The sequence below is a fragment of the Nicotiana tomentosiformis genome, chromosome 5 (genome assembly GCF_000390325.3).
Source record: "Nicotiana tomentosiformis chromosome 5, ASM39032v3, whole genome shotgun sequence".
Taxonomy (NCBI): Eukaryota; Viridiplantae; Streptophyta; class Magnoliopsida; order Solanales; family Solanaceae; genus Nicotiana; species Nicotiana tomentosiformis.
In genome coordinates, this window is record NC_090816.1 from 13,209,906 (window position 1) to 13,231,427 (window position 21,522).

General features: G+C 30.7%; 1 protein-coding gene across 1 annotated transcript; it reads right to left on the reverse strand.

Moving 5' to 3' along the window:
- Positions 1-3,153: 3,153 nt before the first annotated feature.
- LOC104105250 (ethylene-responsive transcription factor 1) lies at positions 3,154-4,116 on the reverse strand. Its single transcript, XM_009613506.4, has one exon. The coding sequence runs from the start codon at positions 4,020-4,022 to the stop codon at positions 3,312-3,314; it is 711 nt and encodes a 236-aa protein (XP_009611801.1). The 5' UTR covers positions 4,023-4,116; the 3' UTR covers positions 3,154-3,311.
- Between the last annotated feature and the right edge of the window lie 17,406 nt (positions 4,117-21,522).

Genomic DNA, 21,522 nt, shown 5'->3' on the forward strand with positions numbered 1-21,522 from the left:
TGACTATTTTCTAAATTTGAAAATAACTTAACTTAAACTTCTAATTATATCCTTAACGAGAAACTTTTATAATCTATATTATTATAAAAGCATGAATACAATGTCGGTTTACAAAATTAACCTTATAATTTTAAACATAATAACTCATAATAAAAGGACATAACCAGAATTCTATATATTAACTTTATAATCTTATTAGTTTTAGGACATAATACTACACGTTAGGGATTCCTACATGATTACCTTTAAGAATCCTATTAGTATAATTATTTTCGGGTTGTCTAATCCATATAAAATTGAACAAGTAAATATATTTAGTCATGTAATCATATTACTTTTAGGATATACTTATTAAAATATCCTATTACCAATTTAATTTGAAAACGTATTATAATGTTCTATTACTAATTTAATTTGAGAATGTATTATATTGTCCAAATCCATTTAGAAAAATGAGAGCCTATATTATTATAAACGCATAAATACAATATTAATATATCAAAATTGACCTAAAATATTAAACGGAATAACTCATAGGGAAAGGACATAACTGCAATAACCTATTTTTTGGACTACAATATCTTCTATGCTAATTTATAATATATAAAATTTTAAAATTAATAAAATTTTGTCTATTAAATTCTTATTTAAAGTATGTATGAAGGTTTAATAAAATTATTTTCATAAAAATCCTTCATATTGGCAATACATTACCACTACATAATGTCCAATACGAATAAAATATAAAAGTAATATTAAATAGAATGCATAAAGAGTTAAAATTGAGAGAGAAAAATACCACCACGATAATATATTTTTATATTATATTTGAACTATTTTCCTAGTCAAATAATATTTTTTTAATTAATTTTTTGTGTAAAATACCCAATTATTAAACAACAACTAAGAAAATATTTAAGAATATAAATTTGTGAGAAAGAGAAAAAAAATGGTCTTAAGAGTCAATACCACTAATGATTCTACAAATATAAAAATCTAAAAGTGAAATGTTATATCAATCTTTTACTCTTTGAAAATAAAATTTATGGTGGATAATAATATGATTAAGATTAAATACTCAAAACAAGATATTAACTAATATTAAGATTTGAATCAACGTAGAATAAATTATTTTTTATGTTAAAATTAAATAATTAAATCTTTTATTTAATTATTTAGCAACATAATCCAATTCAATTATTTTTTAACTTCATCATAAGAGTAAAATTCTTTTTCAAGTTAAAAAGAAATCTCAGGGTACATAAATATTTTCCATAAAAAGAGCGCTAGAACACAAAGTAAAAAGGTTAGTATATTATTAAGAATCAAAATGCTATACAAGTATTTGAGGAAGCACAATCAAAGCTAAATCCTAAATAAGAACAGGTTTTCAAGACTATATTATAAAGTGTCGACTCTGGTATAACGGAATTATTCTTTGTAGATGCCTCCGGCGAAATCGAAATAATATTTCTATGTCATGCATTACTTGCAAATATCATATCAAGAGACATGACATTGTTAGCAATAATAGCAAGTGGTGTACAAACAATGATTTTATTGTGAGACCACCCACTTTAGATTTGATATACCTCTTCAAACAACTTAAATAACCATCACAAATATATCAAAGCAGAGAAATGATGCTAAATTTATAAGGAAATCAAAATTGATAATATGGGATGAAGCACTTATGACTAAGTGTCAAACGATCGAAATAATTGCCCGGTATGCTAGAGATATATTAGATATTAATGAACCGTATGGTGAAAAATTAATGGTTTGGGAGGTGATTTTTGTCAAGTACTACCAGTGGTTCCAAAATCGACAAAAGCAGAGATTGTAAAAGCTAGCTTACCAAAGTTATACTTCTGGCCTCAACGAAAAAGATTCAACTGACAAGAAATATAAAGTAAGAAGATATCCAATATTCAGTGTCTTCTTGCTTCGTGTCGGAAACGAAGAAGAGCATCCAATAAAAGATGATTTGGTTCTTCCCGAACACTTGGTTATCAATCTCACTGGTAATAGTAGTGCATTTAATAAAAAAAAAATTTCTATCATTAGATTAAAACGCAATTTGTGCAAATCACATGATAGAATTAAAAAAGATATCTTAGCTAGCAAAAATGAATATGTTGATCAACTAAATAAAAGGTTGATTGCAAAATTTTATAGTAAAAATAAAATATTTTTTAGTTTCTGACTCAGCAGAAAATGATACTAATAATTACTACCAAAAAAAATACTTTAATACTTTAATACCAAATGACCTTCTACCATACATGTTTGTTGTGATGTTTCTTATTTCTTACTTATGTTAGTGTCACCGTATATATAGTAGACTAAGTTAAAATTGATCTTCTATTATATATAGGTTAGTTTTGAAGAAAAATATGTCTGTCATGTTAATGAAAAACTTAGATACGCCGAATAACTTATGTAATAGCACACATATGGTATATAGAAGTTTTGACAATAACGTCATACATGCAAAAATTATGATACTGGTTAATATGCTTCTAATAAGTATATTCTTATCCCTGAATTCAACTTTCGTCTTCCGAAACTAAGAAATGTCCTTTTAAATTTGTATGAAAATAATTTTTAGTATGTTTATGTTTTGCAAATATAATAAATAAAGTATAAAGACAAACATTCTAAATATTGGACTATATTTACCGCAATATGTTTTCTTGCACGAACAGCTGTATGTTGCACTTTCAAGAGGGATATAAAGATCGACAACAAGAGTTATGGTTAAGGCAGAGCAACCAACGCATTAGGAGGAACATACACAAAAAAATACTGTCCACAAAAAAATGTTCGTTAAGATACCATCACTTTAAATATTTTTAAACTATAATATATAATTATCTAACTAACATGACAAAATTGATCATTTGTGTAAGTTTTAACGATGTCCTTTTATTTTAAATTTATTTATTATGCTAATGTAATAATATTTTTCGGCATTTAGATGATTGTTGTAATATTATACATAAAATTTCTCTCTTTAATTAAATTTTATCATTCCTTCATATAAATAAATATTTAAATTATCACGTGTCATTATTAACGTTTAACGCACGTTCATAGATATTAGTAACACTGATATTCTGAACCCCTTTTTAACTTATTTAGGATAACAAATTCAATTCAAAAAGTCTTTTTTTTTTTTTTAACTCTATGTCTGATCAAACAGATTGACATAGATCGAACCGGAAGGAGTAATTAACATGAAAATCAAACTGTACAACTTCGGAGCGCAAGATTACCACAAAGGAATATTAATCTTCGTAAGCTCATACTTAACTGACTAATAGTTGATGTCCACGTGTCAATAGTTCAACTTGACATCCAACTTGTAAAACATTTGATTTACTCTCCACTTCTACAGCTCCAGATTTCTCAGCTGCAACAGCTTTTCTTCTCCGTTTTACTGAACTATTTTCCGACGAACTAGCCGGTTCAGGCGACGCTCGTCTTTTCGCCGTAACTCGAACCGGTTCCGGTTCATTTAAACCGATCCTATGTGGAAAATTTAAATGAGCCTTTGAACCACGCATTCTATAAGCGGCTTTATCATAAGCAATTGCAGCATCTTCATCTGTTTCGTATGTTCCAAGCCAAACCCTAGCTCCATTCTTCGCCGGATCCCTAATCTCCGCCGCAAATTTCCCCCAAGGCCGTCGTCTAACACCTCTGTAATGCCTTCCCCTCGGTAACTCAGCCGCCGGCGCGGCCGTTGTATCCGCTGGAGAAACCACAATTTCCTCCTCCATTAGCTCCGATTTTACTTCGCCGGCGGTGAAATTAAACGGCGACCATCCGACGTTAAGAGCGTCCTTTAAGAGAGTATAAATTACCATATCTTCAGAATCGTCGACTTTTAGTGGTAATTCGCCCCATGTTTCAGTTAAACATGGGATTAGACGACTGAAGCTTGAATTCCGTCGGTAAAAAGGAAAGTCTCCCGGAAAATTCGCCGGCGGCAACTCTGTAGAAACAGGTTGATTCATTTTGCTTTTGAATTTTAATTCTCGTGTTTTACGAGGTTTTTGGTGTTCGTTTATAAGAAAGGATTTTGATTTTTTTGACACAGAACGAATGAGGAATATATATAGGGAAAAGGGAAGAAGATTCATTGCACCTGAGCAGAGGGGACTGTGATGTTTAGTTAATTATAATTAGTGGATTAATTAGGCAGAGGGGACTGTGTTGTCTAGTTAATTATAATTAATGGATTAATTAATCAGTAATTTTATGATAAGGGGCTTCTATGAAGTTTCTTTTAATGGGCAAGTGGGCAAGTTGTTTAGGTAATGTTTCTATCACGTGGCCAAAACAAAGGACACAACTTGAAGAAAGAGGTAATGATGATGTCATTGCTTGACGAAACTCACACACATATTATTTTATTAGTCAATAAACTTACGTTTCTTTTGTACATTTGTTTTATTTGATAATTATCTTTTACTTGAAATTCTGTATCCGAATAACAAGACCGTCTCAACAAGATCGGGGATAAAGCCAAATTTCAGAGAGGCCCTAAGTAAGAATATTAAAGACAAATTTTTAATGAAAAAGTATAAAATAAAGATAGAATAATAAAATCGTCGCAAGAATTTGATAAGTTGATACACAACAACATACTCAATGAAAACCCACAAAGTAGGGTCTGTGAAGGTAGAGTGTACGCATACCTTACCTCTACCTTGGGAGGTAGAGAGGTTATTTCTGAAAGATCATCGGCTTAAGAGAAAGCATGACAAAAAAAGATTAGATAAGGACAATCAATTCAACACAGTGTGAAAATCAAAGTAACGAAAGCGAATAAGCCATGATAAAAGCAGTCTAAAAATGAGCAGTAACTATCATATATAAATAAAATAATCGAAGTACAAGAAACAATATATAGCAGCAGAAATCAAAGGGTAAGAAACTATGGAGCAAGATAAGTTGATATAATGTTATTGAAAAGTGTTGCATTACTTCAATATAATGATTGCTTGATGTAATGCCTTGAAGAAGACAACTTGTAAGTCGCGGTAAATTACCGATTGGGAGACTTCTCAATATTGAAAATAAGAATAGTAAAATAGAGAATGAAAAAGGTACATATATAAATAATAATATGGGCATGTATTACTTATTAGGATATAAATGAGGCAAAAAAATAGTTATCCTACCCATGCAAGAAAATAATTCATTAAAAATTATTTCATTCTCTAATTATTACAACGATCCTCGCATTAAAACTATTGTACTTTCGCTCCAAAAATTCTTTGTATTTTTTTTTTAATAATACATATACAATACATTTTAAGGAAAAACGGGACCCTGAGAAAGTTGGGGCCCCAAACGATTGGTTTACTAACCTTATAGTCGAGCCGCCCATTCCTAATAATATATGACTTTGCATAAAGTAGACCCATTATGGATGGAGGATATTTCATAAATAAATAAAGAAATAGTCACAGCTTCAAAAGTAATCAAAATTTAGTCACTTTTTTCATGTAAAAATATAATCTGAACAAAACCACCTTTAAAAATCCGAAAAATTTCTAGTATAATATGCCGAACTTCGAATTTTTTTACATATGAGATTCTAGTATAATATGCTTGATTTTTATAATGTGTTGGAGTTCCAACATAATACACGAGAAGTTTAAATGGAAGGAACTCCATAATCCAACATATTATGCTGAAAGTTTTTCGTATTGGAGTTTCAAAATAATATGTTGGAAGTTTATACGCAAGAACTCTATAATTCAGCATATTATACTAGAACTTTCCGTATTTCAGCAAAATAACGGATATTTTTCAATGAATTTACAAATGCTGACTAGTTAGACCGTGCTATTTTCACGATATATTCAAACAAATACTATTGGCTAAGGGTGTCATTGGAATTTGAGATCATTGATTAAGGGTGTCACGAGGTTAACAGGTAGGGCGATCTCAATCATTCTACCGTACTAATTGAGTATATTAATTTTCTTTTTTTTCATAAGATAATAATTACATTAAAAATAGAGAATATTCTACATGTTAAATTGCTCGGGCCCTTAATATTTGCTAGAGGCCAATCATAATAGAGAAATTTCAAAGATCTTTTGCCCTTTCTCATACAAACTTAACAGCTAACATTTGATTGACTCTATACTTCTACTTCAAACGTTACTTTCTGTGAACGCGACAACCCATCAATTTTAATATTAGAAAAAGAAATAACTAGAAAGATGACTAGAATTTTTCCTTTTCTCAAGGATTATCTACAAATAATTCGTTTTATAAATTGTATTCAGACCAAAAGCTGATAAAAAAATGTTATGGGCAGAATTGTATTCACCGATCCCTTTTCATATCTAATTTAACTGAATTTTTTTATAAAACTTGATTAGCAAATTTAAAAATTAAAACCCATAAATTTAAAATAGTAATTCGCCAATTAGATAGTTACAATACTTTTTCTTTTTAAGTTGCACGTGTTTGTGTCATCAGTAAGGAAGAATTCTTCTAGAACATAAAAATTAATGGCAAAAATTGTTTTGAATCCCCTGCACGTCTACAGCTTCCATCATAATATCTTTACCCCTGTGTTTCGGTATTATTACATTAATTACCATCATACAATTTAGTATGAGGTATATTTAAAGCTTACTTTGCTCTCCGCAAATGCATAGTACAAAACGTGGGACCCACAATTTAGTGAATAAAGGAAATATTGGGGAATTTTCGACACATGCATAGTATTTATTAGTACCTAAACGCGAGACCCATTCGAACATATATTTACCAAGACTTCTCCACATATGCATAGTACAAAATAGGCAACTCAGAACATTATTTTGGATATAGGATGGGATATGATTTGGCTTAATTTAAATTTAACCCGATCCAAAATTCGAAATATAGGGTTTATATATAAAGTTGAGGGTGCCGTCAGATAAATCTAGGGTTTCATTTGTGATTTTCTCTCATATTCTTTCATGAAGAGCACATATCGACAGAAATGAAGACTCTCAATGGAGTCTAACTTTAGTTAAGAAGCTTGAGCAATACTTGATGTTGACTGTCTTGTGCAAAATAATAGAAGAAGTCTTTAGATAGTAAGAGCATCAAAGTATATTTCATTATTTGGCAGGAATTAGAAAGAAATTTCTCTGAATTTTCTTGCTGAGAAATACAAGTGAGGTTAATCATGTTCTTATATTTTTGTTCTAACTAGGTATGTGATGGTTGAAATGGGTGTTTGCATGTTTATCAATCCAAGTGTGTTGTGATCATACATAGTTTTCTTATCATGAAAAATTTGAGTAATTGTATGAAATGTTGTGTATGACTCGTTAGTTTGTTGTGAAGCAAGATAGCTAGTTATACTTAAAGTCATTTATTTTAGCATCTTAATATATAAGGCTTATAATTTGAACCGTAATTCGAAATATTTATCCGATCCAAATATCAAAATCTAATTCAAACCGAATTTAATTAGGTTCGAATTCAGATTGCAATTTATCAAATTTGAAATCCGAAATTATAGTCCAAAATGTGCCAAATCCGATCCAATCTAATACATGAACACGCCTATTTGCATGTCGATAGCTCTGACTTGCCTATGTAAATCTTTGAGATTATTCCGTTTTTATATGAGTCTATAGTATTTTGATGAATTTATATAGTCACTCTCAAAATAATGTCAAATTTTTGTATATTTTTGTATATTTTTGTGTGTATGTATATATATCTTTGAGATTTATTTATTTCTGTATATTATATATAAAAAATATATAAATTTTAAATATTTTTACAGCTACCGAATAAATAATTTTGGTTGTGGGCTAAAAGTGATCTTTTGTCTATTTTGATCTTGCCTATTTTGATAATTAATTGATTATCTGATAGATGATTTGTAATTTGCAATAGTTTTCGTCGATCATTTGTTATTCTTCTGGATGCGGATCCAAAATTTGAATTTTATGAGTTCGAATTCAAAATTCTACCTCATTTCATATAATTTATTGGGTTCAAAATCTGATATTTATACTTATGGATAATGAGTTATTTTTAATACAAATACTAGGTCATAACTAAAGTTACTAAGAGCCCGTTTGGACATAAACAATTTTAACTTTTTTCGAAATTTTTTTACTTTTTCGAAATCAGTGTTTGGCCATAAAATTTTCAATTTTCACTTGAAGATAAATTTTAAAATTTTTTGAAAATTTGAAAAACTCCAAAAAGTTATTTTTCAAAATTTTCACTCAGATCATTCACAAAACTTCAAAAACAACTCAAAATTATATTTATGTCCAAACACAACTCTAATTTTCAAATACCATTTTCACTTGAAAAAATTTCACTTGCATTTTACAATTCTTATGTCCAAACGCCCTCTAAATTAATAATGAACCCATAGTTTATTCACTAGATGCGTCCCTACGTCCAAGTTATAGCTAATAAGAATTGTATATTTATCATGTGAATATATCATTATTATATTATTAATAATTTCTCTTTTAAGTTTTTTAATAAAATGTAAAAGTGATTAGATTCCTAAAGTTCGTGAAATGGTTTATAATATGACGTGAAATATTAGCTACGGCTTATGTAATATAGTGAATTTGGTAATTACGATTGATTACTGGTTAGCGTTAAGATACGTAACTTAAACACAAATTAAACAGTCACCTGTTAGCTTAGGAAATCTTTTCTCTATTTCTTTATGTTAGCAGCATAGAGTGAATGCGATTTGTTTAATTTATTAAATTGGATGCGTGTTTAACACATTTCATGACATAATCAGATAGATCATGCTTAAGTATAAAGTTCGTTGATGTTTATCCCAAGCAAGGATTAAAGAAAGGGATAATTAACAATTTTATATTAAGATTCGTTGCATAAGTCCCGATAGGAGCGTTGAAAGTAAAAATATTTTCTATCCATCTCGCCATTCAAAAAGAAATTAAATCAGATATTATGGGATTTCTTTGGCAGCTGCGGTCCGATCAATTTTGTGTCATAAAGCCATACTTTATATATGACCTTTAACTTTTAATAAAAAATATATTATTTTTTATTTGAAGTATATTTTTCTAGTATTTTTTAGATGCAAGTTATTAATAATTTTCTTATATCAATTTCTCCTAATATATTTTTCTTAATGAACAATATAGCTAATCCATTTAACCATTCTCGAGACATTGTTGATATTAGTTAAGATTTTATCAATTTTATTTTTGAAAAAAATATTTCCACTGAAGCAACGATAACATGAGTTATTAACATTATTCTATAAGCACTATAAACATTTGGAGCCCGCAATCTTTGACCGAGTTGGTTAAGTGAGTGGTTTCCCACATGGGAGACCTAAGATTCATTCCCCTCACCAGCAGCCTCCACAATCGGAGCTCATCGCAGCGGACTTGCCTAATACGGTTTACATTTCATGTGTGGTTTGCGAGCTATTGCACAGTGAACAGGTTACCCAGTGCACACCCGAAGTAAAGCGACTGCGGTTTCCCTAGGAATTTTTGTTTGTTTGAGTATATTAATTAAAGGGTTAATTTCACTCATGGTCATCCAACTTATCATTTATTTCACAAAAGTCACTTATCTATTTTTCATCACTTAAAAGTCACTCAACTTTACATTTGTAACTTAAAAATCATTCTAGTTCAAAACCTATAAAATATCCAATAAAAAATATGACATGGCATTACATTTAATTAAAAAATCTAATAATAATGCCACCTAATCTTAAATAGACCATATCTAAGTTAGACCCATTTCTTCCTCAGTCCGATTTCGGTCGGTTTTTTGAATATTAGTTTTAATTTACTTTATATGAAAAAACGATCGATTTTGGTCGGTTTCTTAAAAAGTAAATTTTGCGGGATTCTAAAATAGTTTCCCGCATTTTTGTAAAAATAGGTTCTTATTAGCTTGCTGTTCTTGTCTGTAAGTGGTACATTTATATGTTATGTGAGATTGAGGTCGGTCGATTTTCCAAAATATTTAAATTTTTTTTTTTTTTTTTACGAAATCAACCGACTTCGGTCGGTTTTTTTTTTTTTGCGCAAAAATGCGGGAAACTATTTTAGAATCCCGCAAAATTTATTTTTTAAGAAACCAACTGAAATCGGTCGATTTTTCATATAAAATAAATTAAAACTAATATTCAAAAAACCGACCGAAATCGGGCTGAGGAAGAAATAGGCCTAGTTTAGATATGATCTATTTTAGCTTATGTGGCATTATTTTTAGATTTTTTAATTAAATATAATGCCATGTCATTTTTTTATTGGATATTTTATAGGTTTTGAACTAGAATGACTTTTAAGTTACAAACGTAAAGTTGAATGACTTTTAAGTGACGAAAAATAGATAAGTGACTTTTGTGAAATAAATGATAAGTTGGATGACCTTTAGTGAAATTAACCCATTAATTAAACTATTATCTTCTAATTGTACTATTTTTAAAAACACTTTTAACCAGAAAATAAATGTAAATCATCAATATCAGATTGATTATTATGATTTAAGGAACATTCAAGGTTAAGTCAATATTTTTTTATCATCTAGTGATCTTAGTTTTATTACCGTTAAATAAAAAATCCAAAATATTTTCATATGTTTCGAATTGTTCAAATCTTTTTTGGAGTGAAAAAATAGCCTTGTCTACTAATTATAAAAAATAATCAACTCTAAATGACTCTTCCAAAAATTTTGAGATTTCATTATCAACATTCTCATCAAATTGTTTCTTCCTATATATTCACACGTTTCTTACGAAATTCGGGTTCGATCTTCATTTTTAATGCGATTCCCTTATCAGAAATCATAGTATTTGCAAACTCTTTTTCTCTGAATTTGTTAAAGAAAGAAATAAAACATTTTCACTTTATAGATTTTTTTTTTCAAATCTTATATATAGCATATTCGGTATAACAAACACCCCCCCCCCCCCCCCCAAATGTGAGGCTTAAAGAAATTGCTTTACTTGCATTAGGAAATGGGCCGCCCTTGTTCTTTGGTAGGTTTTTACATTACGCGTCATTATTAATACTAGTCTTATGCTATGCACGTTGCGCGTGTACTCTATCTCGATAATCATAATTTTCAAAAAACACATAAATATTATATTGAAATTATACTTGAGTTAAATAATGGAGGGTACAGGAAAAGGTATAAGTCCCAACTTAAAAAAGGGAAGAAAATATGCCCATAAAAGTCCTTAATCATCTTAGTTGATATATTAACTTAAAATTTACTCTAATTTTATTATTTTTATTTTAAAGTTATCAGGCCTCTTTTTTAGTCTATGGACATACATTTTAGGCGTGTCCCCATATCAATGAGTACACATTTTTAAAAATTACATAATATTAGTATTATATAATTTGTTTGAGTAATTAATAAATAAAAATTAAAGGAAAAGTGAAAGTTTAAAAAATAGGATTTTCAATCACATGTAGTTAGTTCACTAATGAAAGAAACCATGCCCCGCAGAAATCAGGGGCGGACCCATATGGTGTCAAGCGGATTCAGTTAAACCCGCTTCGCTGAGAAATTATACAGTGTATATTGGTAAATTATATTTGAAACAACAAAAATATGTATAGAAATGAAAATTTAAACCCACTTGAAACCAAATGTGGTATTTGTTGAGGTGGTAAAGAGGGTTCAAAATGTAAGGAAGGTGTTGTGTTCGAATCCCTTTTGTGGGGCTTGTAAATTTTGTTTTGTAATCTCTAGCGTGCTAGAGTTATGCGCGTAGTCCCTTATGAATTTATTATTCTTACTTTTATATTTTTTTTATTTCACTTTATTTTTTTATTGAAATTAATAAAAATTATTCTACAGTTTTACCTACTTCTAAAATTAACCTATCTACAAAGTGAATTTTGGATGTTTCTTTCTTAAAATTTGATAAAACATGAAAGTACATTTGTTTAAATCATTTAAGAACAAAAAAAGTGTTCAAACCCTACTTGTCTTACCAGACACTACTTATATGAATAGTCACTCATCTTTTACTGAACCCGCTTATATAAAATTCTGGGTCCGTCACTAACAGAAGTCCTCATATGTCTTATTGTGATTTTTGAGGATTTTATGTGAGAATATCTTATGAATATTATTGTTATACATGTAATCTAATACTTAAGACAAACAAATAACACAAAAAAATTTGTATTATGATTATGTAAAGTTTTGAATACTTCAATCTTTTTAGAGATTTATGAATAAAGAGATTGGCGCTATAACTCCTATGAATAAATTAAGTGACAATATAAACAACAAAATTTGATATAATACTGTATAAAACATATTAACTATAATCCTGAAAATGATGAACATACGAGATCTTAAGATGAAAAATTATATACAATTATAGTGCGAAATAGTCATGCATATATGCTTCAACCAACCGAAAAGCACTAAACATAATGCTAAAACATGAGAGCTTGAATTGACTGATATTAATGTCACAACGAAAAATTTGCAGCAATGAAGCATGAAAATATAAAGAGAAAAATTGAGTCAAGTAAGTATTGTAAATAAGTAAGCTATATTGTTTGAGATATTTACCCAGTTTTTTTTACAATTTAAGACTATTAATAATCAAGTTTGTGGGAAATTTTTCTTTCGACTAAATATCTACTCATAATGGCAATAATACAAACTACAAAAGAAAAGGAAAAAATTAATATCAATCGAATCCTATAAGGGTGGACATGGAAAGTATTATACTATGTTATGTAGCTTAAATTAAGGAATGATTTATATGAGGTAGTCCTAAAGATTATGACCTCATACATAATTTAAATAAGGGATCTTTACACAAATAGTCGGCCATATCAATTGTTTACTTATTTTAGTCATATACATAAATTATACATTGATTATACATAATTATACATATGTAATACATAAATTATATATTCAGTGTCTATTTTTAGTTTAAGTGATGAGGTGGACGACCATTTGGGTTAATTCTTGTTCTATTATTATATCACATCATCACATGTGTCACACACTCTTTTTTTTCTCGGCGTTAACAAGAAAAGACGGTTTTAGCTGTATTAACAACAAAAGTGGCTGATCTAATACAAAAACTGTGCATTTAATCGTCCTTGAAGGCATTGTCATTATATCATATACTTCTAAATTATGTAATTAGTTTACTGCTTCTAATTCTATCAGGGTTCGAGATAAGACTTGTGGTTCTCCTTTTCTTTACTTTTTTTCTTTTTTATAGTTACATGCAGAGGCGAATCCAAAATTTAAACTGTATGAGTTCAATTTTTAAAATTTTTGGTATTGAACCATTATATTTTTAAGTTATGAGTTCATATCTATTATTTTTATAATTTAGTGAACTTTTACATATAAATTTCTACTCCGAATCGAAAGTTATTGGTTCAATCGAACCCGTCATTAATACACTACATATGCCTAGGGGCGGAGGGAGAGTATTGTTGACGGGTTCGAACGAACCCAATAACTTTTATTTACACCATAAATTTGTATTAGAATATTCACTAAATATGTATAATTGTTTAATTGCGAACCCAGTAATAAAACGAGTTATGGATTTAATAACAAATTCAGAACCCATAAACTTCAAATTCTGACTCCGCCTCTGCATATGCCGTGTGTGCATGGTAGCAACTAGCAACACACATAATTTTACGTGGGTTTGCTTTGATATTATCAAAAATTTGAGAGGCATTATGGCCCATGACACAAGTTTAGGGGCTTAAACTGGAAATGAAGATCTCTTATTCATTTTGTTTTTTACTAAAAAGATCTCTTATTCAATAATCTAAACATCACCTAAACTCTACTTTAAATGAACAGAAAACAGCTGAGAACTAAAACAATATCGCACACTTCAATCTCATACTGTAATAATGAATTGTTGTTATTATTATTATTATTATTATTATTATTATTATTATTATTATTATTATTATTATTATTATTATTATTATTATTATTATTATTATTATTATTATTATTATTAAGATCTCTTATTCTTTTTTTTTTTTGCTAAAAAGATCTCTTATTCAATAATCTAAACATCACCTAAACTCTACTTTAAATGAACAGAAAACAGTTGAGAATTAAAACAATATTGCACACTTCAATCTCATACAGTAATAATGAATTGTTGTTGTTGTTATTATTATTATTATTATTATTATTGTTGTTAGAAAAAAAAACAGTTTTGATGCATGCATTCTTATTAGTTTGACCAAAGAATATTTCTAGTCTAATTATTTCATTCCATAGTCAAGATTTGGTGAAAAATATAAAGTTCGTTAAGAATTTCGTATAACATATGCACGTACGACTCATTTAAAACTAATTTTTTGTACAATAATTTCTGATAAAATAAGCAAAAAATAAAAGAAAAATAATAAGAGGAGGGAAGAAAAGTCGCAGCATCAGACAGATCAGAAGCATTTTCAACATTCAACATTTGAAGATTGACGTCGATCCTTTTTCATTAATTATGAGCCTTACATATTGACTTTGACTAAATTTCTTGAATTTGATTTTGATGACTACCTTTCTTCAACTGTCACCTCGTGCACATCCATTTTTTTTTCAGTATATTATAAAGTTATATATATAGTCACTTGAAAGATATTGAATATGTATTTGGACGAAATTTGAGTAGACATTCGAAAAAGTTTTAATCGAAATGATAAAAAAATTACTTTAAATCTAACTTAACTGCAAAATCTAGTTCATGAGATAAGTATTGTTTAAGACCATATAAACAGACCAAATACTCATCTGGCATCCGACAAATTCAACACCCAAGCACGCCCATACCTCTGCCAATTGTAGTGTCGACAATATAATATGGGCCTAACATGAGATAAAGCAAGAATTAGAATGAGAATGATTATGATATTATATTATATATGGTAAAAAATTATAAACCTTAAGGCTTGAGTATAGGCTGTGTAATCCAATTTCAAAAGTTAGCTAATGAGGTAGTGTTTAACCTAAAATTAGTTTTATAGGGCCAAATCATTAAATTTGTATTTTTAACCAACAATAGATTTATTCACTTTCTCCCATACAAATGATAAAAAATAATAATAACAATAAATAAGGAAATCAAATATAAAACGAAAGGAAAGAGAATTCTAATATCGCTTCTTGGTTAATTTGAGCAAGATGCATAATCATAGAGAAAGTTGTAGAATGGTTTCTCAAATGGAATACAATATGGTGAAAGTAGGAATTTAAATAGTAAATTTACCCTTAATAGTTTCCATAATATCTCGCATGTATGTTCCTGTTGGTAATTTGCGTTCGATATCAGAAAATCAGAGAAGAAAATGTTAGTTCATTGAAACAAAAATATAAAATAATTTTTGAACCCACAAGTTGCTAGTGTGTCGTTGATAAGTGTGAGCACCCTTTTGCTTTTGTTTTAATCTGAAAGTATTGATTTACGTTCTCGAAACTAATGAAAGTGTGCAAATTGCAGGAATGTTTGAAGTTTGGGCTCCCATAATGAAATCCAACTCAAAAAGGAGTGTTCTGAATGACAAGGCAAGAAGGGGCGCAGAACTTAAGAAGTGCTGTCCGCAGATGGATTTTTGCGTCCGCAAAAGAAAGTGCGGACCGCAGAATTCCATCTGCGACCGCAGGACAAGTGAATGAGCTCAACAGAGTTCTAGCTAATGAGTGGACCGCACATGAATTGTGCGGCTGCCGCAGAACAAGGTTTGCACTGACAAATGATTTAAAGTTCACAGAGTATGTAAATGACCAAGACCTGAGCATTACCTGAAGTAGGGCTGTTCAAAACTGAACCGAAACCGTTAACCGTTAACCGAACCGAACCGATTGTTATTGGCTTATTGGTATTGGATTATCGGGGTAATGGATGGTGCACATATTGAGATTTTATAATTAACGGCTTAACAGTTTGGGGGGGCGGATTACTCATTTTTTTATCGGGTAAACCATTAACCCGTTAAGAATTTTTATATACACTTTTACCCCTATGTATATAAAATACTATTAAAATTCTAAATGGCTAAATCCATAATTTCTATTTTCTAATTCTCAATTTTCTGCAGCCATCAGTAAGAGAAATCGTCAGTCTCAACTCTCTCTTGAACTGAGAACTGAGAAGTCGAAAAATCAAAATCTCAATGATTAATACGTGTATGTCTGTATGAGTAGTCTTGATGGTATTAAAATTTTTGTTAATACGTGTATGACTGTATGAGTAGTCTTGAAGAGTCTTCAATTAAAAAATACCGTTTGGTTAGATCTTAGATGGTATTAAAAATTTTGTATTGATTTGAAACTGTTTGGTATTGATTGAATGATTGTTCAAAAAATTTCTATTTGGTTTAGCCGATAAGCCGCCCGATAATTATTAATCTGATGCCAATCAGCCCGTTGTCTTATTGGATGGTTAGCGGATTACTATATTTATAATCCGATAATCGTTAAGCGTAATTATCCGCCTGATCCGCCCGATAAGCACCTCTAGCCTGAAGTGCGGATCACACAAGAAATATGTGGCCCCAGAAGATGCCTTGCAGCCGCAGACCAGAATTGTGCGGCTGCAGAATCCAAGACGCTGCCTGCTGAAGAAATATGCGGACTGCACATGAAATTATGCGGCCGTAGAACCTCCTGAAGGGTATTTTTGTCACCAAATTTTGGGCTACTATAAATAGACGAGATTCATATTTTTAGGTCAAGTTTCGAAGTTTGAGCTGCTGTAGCCGTTATATTTTGCCATTTTAGAAAGTTTGTGATTATTTTAGGTTTCAATTATTATATTTTATTATTTTAATCTTAGATTATGAGTTTAATTAGTATTTCTTCTTTGTTTCTTCATTTCTCACTATGAGTAGCTAGATTTTTACTAGGGTTGTGACCCAACCCTAGTATTTAAATCTTATGGATATTTAATTTAATGCTTGTTTATGATTGTGTGATGATTATTTACCTTAGTTTATGCTTCAATTTTAAAATTAATGATTGCAAACATTGATTCATGCCTTTTTGGCTTGGTCTTTACTTGAGAAAGAGGGACCTAGTCTAGGATAACTTGGCTAACAAGGAATTTGGCTAATTAAGGGTTTGATTAGCCTAATTAAAGGGTTCAAACTAGAGATAGTGAGAATCTAACTTGAGCTCATAGCAATATTTAGTTTGATACCCATTTGGGCTTGAGAAAGCCAAATGGGCAAAATTACTCTTTTGACCGAGAGGTATTGAGAGGGTAACGTAGAGTTAAGAGCTATAATACACACCAATCAACAAAACAAGTGTTAACGTATTTAACCCATTAGGTGAACACCTAGGTTACGATCACATCCCTAGGCTTTTTAACTATTTAAAAAAACATCAATAACACTCATTCACTTCTAGTATCTTTTCTTAGCTTATAATTACTAGAGTAAAATTAGAATTAGAAATCAAAACCTTTTGTTTGGAAGCATAATTTAGTTATTCCATTCGCTTTCATCAAGCGTATACTCCTAACACCCATAGTAACTCCCTATGAAAATCTACCCCCACTCTTGTTGGGTACTATTTTTCCAACGACCGTTTCCAACTCACTATTGAGTGCAGATTGGACGCGGATCAGTCATTAAAGAATTTAATCCCCTCACGTTTGCCCATAGTTATGGATTACTTCCTACCAAGATAGAACGGAAAAACTATTCTGTAATACTGGCAGTCGAAAATACAGAACTTCAGCGAACTCAACAAACGGAGCAAATCACACTTGACACTTTATTTATTTGGAAAAATAATCAACAATGTAGAAAAGAGGGGAGAAGTTTCCAATTTTCCATCTTTTAAAAAATGAGGCGAAACTTCTAAATTTATAGACAATGAAAGGGTGAGGTGAAGAGGTACAATTCAAAAGGTACCTCTTTCATTTCCCATTCACACCCATTTACCAAACCTAACAATCCCCCCACATGAATGGAGAATGGCAATATGTTTAAATACATGCAAAAACTTGTGTGATTTGCAAGTAATGATTAACCGCATCAATAAGTAGGTTTCCCTTTGAACTTTTCATAGTGAATATATATCGGATATACTTGATCAATCGGTAGATTTGATATCTTTGAACCGTCGAGCTTTGGTGTATATCTAGACAACCATAAGTCACAAAATCAACCCTTAACCGTCTTTGGTTCCCATTGTTGTGTTCATTTCAGCCATGAACAACGCTTGGTTCATAAGTGCGTAGAGAACTGGCCTGATAGAATTCTCCTTGAAGCAGCTTACACTTCACACTTACATGAGTGATTCCTAAATGTGTTATCCCGTAGATACCCTATTTGATATATCCCGTATAAAACATAGAAACCATTAAAAAGCCTTAATGCTTTATCCTTGATATTGAACATTGTCTTCATCACGAGAATGGACCAAAGATTTATTTGACAATATTGAACCGTCATTAATGACTTTGTTTGATCTCTTTGAACCTAAATCTTAGGATCTCCAGTCTTCTAGGTAGAGCTACCGCCACAATGACTTCTCATCGGCCATAGTCTCATTCCCCTCGATGATCTCTCAACGACCTCTCTAGTTAGGCCTTTCGTAAGTGGATCCGACACATTATCACTTGACTTCACGTAGTCAATCGTGATAATTCCTCTAGAGAGTAATTTCCTAACGATTTTATTTCTTCGTCGTATATGACGAGATTTCTCGTTATACATAACGCTCCCTTCCCTTCCGATTGCTGCTTGACTATCCAATGTATATATATTGGTGCCAACGGTTTGGGCCAAAATTGAATATCTTCCAAGAAATTTCGGAGCCATTCAGCTTCTTCACCGGCTTCCAAGAATATAGACATCATGTCTAACATTGGCTTTTGTCATGCATAAGCTAAAAGCCCACACATTTCAAATATTTTATCAACATATCATCCACATATAATCAAACAATGACTATATAATTTAGAGTATTCTTAACGTAAACACATTTGTTTACACTCATTAAATTTAAAACCATTTGACAATATTGTTTGGTCAAATTTCACATGCCATTATTTGGTGCTTGTTTTAGTCTGTAAAGTGACTTACCAAGTCGCCACACCTTCTTTTCTTTTTCGGGAACTATGAACTATTCAGGTTGTTCCATACAAATTTCTTTATCCAAATCACTATTTAAGAAGGCCGTTTTTGCATACATCTGATGGATTTCAAGACCATCCACGGCGGCGAACGCTATTAACACCTGAATAGATATAATCCTCGTTACCAGTGAGTAATCTTGCCTTATATTTGTCAATAGTATCGTCAACATTCATTTTCCTTTGGAAAATCCACTTAGAACCCAAAGGTTTATTTCTTGGAGGAAGATCAACCAATTCTCAAGTATGATTAATTAATATGGATTCTATCTCACTATTAACTACCTCGAGCAAGACATTGCTTTAAACGTTTGAGGCTACTTTTCTAACAAAAATATCAGAAAGTCTAGTCCAAAGGAAGTAATTGTCTTTTGACGTTTACTATGTTGTTGATTTTCCTCATTAAACGTACTTTCCTTTGCTTCTTCCCGAGTCCACTTAGATTTTTTACTAAACGGCTCACATTTCTTTTTATAAGGATAAATAATCTCAAAGAATCCAGCATTATCTGATTCAATTACTGTATTAATATGAATGTTAGGATTTTATGATTTATGAACCCGAAAATGATATGCCTTACTATTTGTTGCACAACCAATGGAAACATAATTAATGGTTTTCGATCTGATATTTACCCTTTTGGGTTTAGGAACTTGCACTTTAGCTAAGCATCTCCACACTTTAAAATATTTTAAGTTGGGATTCCTTCCTTTTCATTTTTCATATATAATGAATTTCGTTTTGCTATGGGAAACTCGATTGATTATTCGGTTAGCCGTAAAAATAGCTTTCCCCTACAAGTTCAGGGGTAAATCAGAACTTATCAATAAGGCATTCATATCTCTTTTTTCCCATAATTTTATTAGATTGCGGTGAGTAAGGGCTAGTCATTTGGTAAATAATGCCATATTCTAAACATATTTTTTCAAAAGAAGATTCATATTTGCTACCCTTATTACTTTATCGAGATAACCACAACAACTGTTGTTTGTACCACGATAGAGCCGAAATTAATAATGGTGAAGTTTTAAATCTTCAACCAATCTGACACAACCATAACTTAATGGTGGAGTTTTTAATCTTCAAACTGTGTAATATATGACACAACCAAATTTAATAATCGGTAAAGTTTTTAATCTTCAAACTGAATAATAAATTTGAGCACCAAATCACTAAGATTTTAATCTCTAAAATGAGTAGAAAGTCACTTAGACTATAATCTCCTACAAATGAGTAGAAAGTCACGAAGACTTTAATCTCACCACGCAGATTTTAATCTCGACGCAAAAGTAGAAAATCACGAACATTTTAATTTCCATAGCTAGAGTAAAAAATTATGAGGATTTTAGTCTCCAAAATAAGGGTAGAAAATTACAAGTATTTTAAGTTTCTTTTCAATTGGCTTTCTGTTTTGGAGCCAACACGGTGTTAGAAAGAACCTTCTCCTTGTAAGCATAAGTTTTGAAGCTATTAAAAATCTCCAGCTCACGGGATTAATAACCACGACCTACACTCGTAGGATTTCAACTTCACTAACCGAGCAACTTTTAGATTACAACCTATTGTAACCTAGGAATTAAACTCTTAATCCCTCACTCACTTGTAATAACTTTATTACAAGCCTCTTTGTAATAACTCTATTACAAAGCTCACAACTCGAGTAACTCTAACCAAGACACAAACACAAGATTTATGATTTTACAAATGGTTTCCTACACAATGCTTCTAGCTAAGCTATATAGGAATTATAAGTAGTTCATTCTAAGAAAATTACAACACAACTAATGACATATTGATAATACAGAGCTGGAAACTGGTCATTCGTTCCGTTGTTCTTTGTTCTTGAAGCCTGGAAGTCACTTACAAGATGACAACACACTTGAGAGAAAACTTGATCAGTTTTTCGGATGTGCAAGTGTGTGTTTTTTACTTTGCTTCATATTAATAATATCCAAGTGATGTCACTTGGATGATGCAAGCAAATATCTGGTACACGGCATTCCCCATAAAGTGACTGCTGCACTGCTTGTACTGTTGCGTGTGTGTAGAGGAATAATTGCAGCTACTTTATAACTGTGAGGAGTTGACTAGTACAGTCAGCAAGGGAACTAATGTCCATTTGTTCCCTCTGTAGTCTCTTTGACTCTAGCTATTGGAACTTGTGTCCAACTTGAGATTTATTGTGCTTTGGCACCTTGAGGATGTGTAACAGGTTTTCGATCTTATTGTTATCATAAAGTTTGTTAGATCATCAAAATATAAAAAGATACATAACTTATCAATTTTCCCCTTTTTGATGATGATAAACTTATAATTGAAGTTCCCCTTGAGGACCAGATTACCATGCAATATTTCCT

Coding starts and splice junctions, on each gene's coding strand:
- LOC104105250 (XM_009613506.4), bottom strand. CDS start 4,022: ATGAATCAACCTGTTTCTACAGAGTTGCCGCCGGCGAATTTTCCGGGA.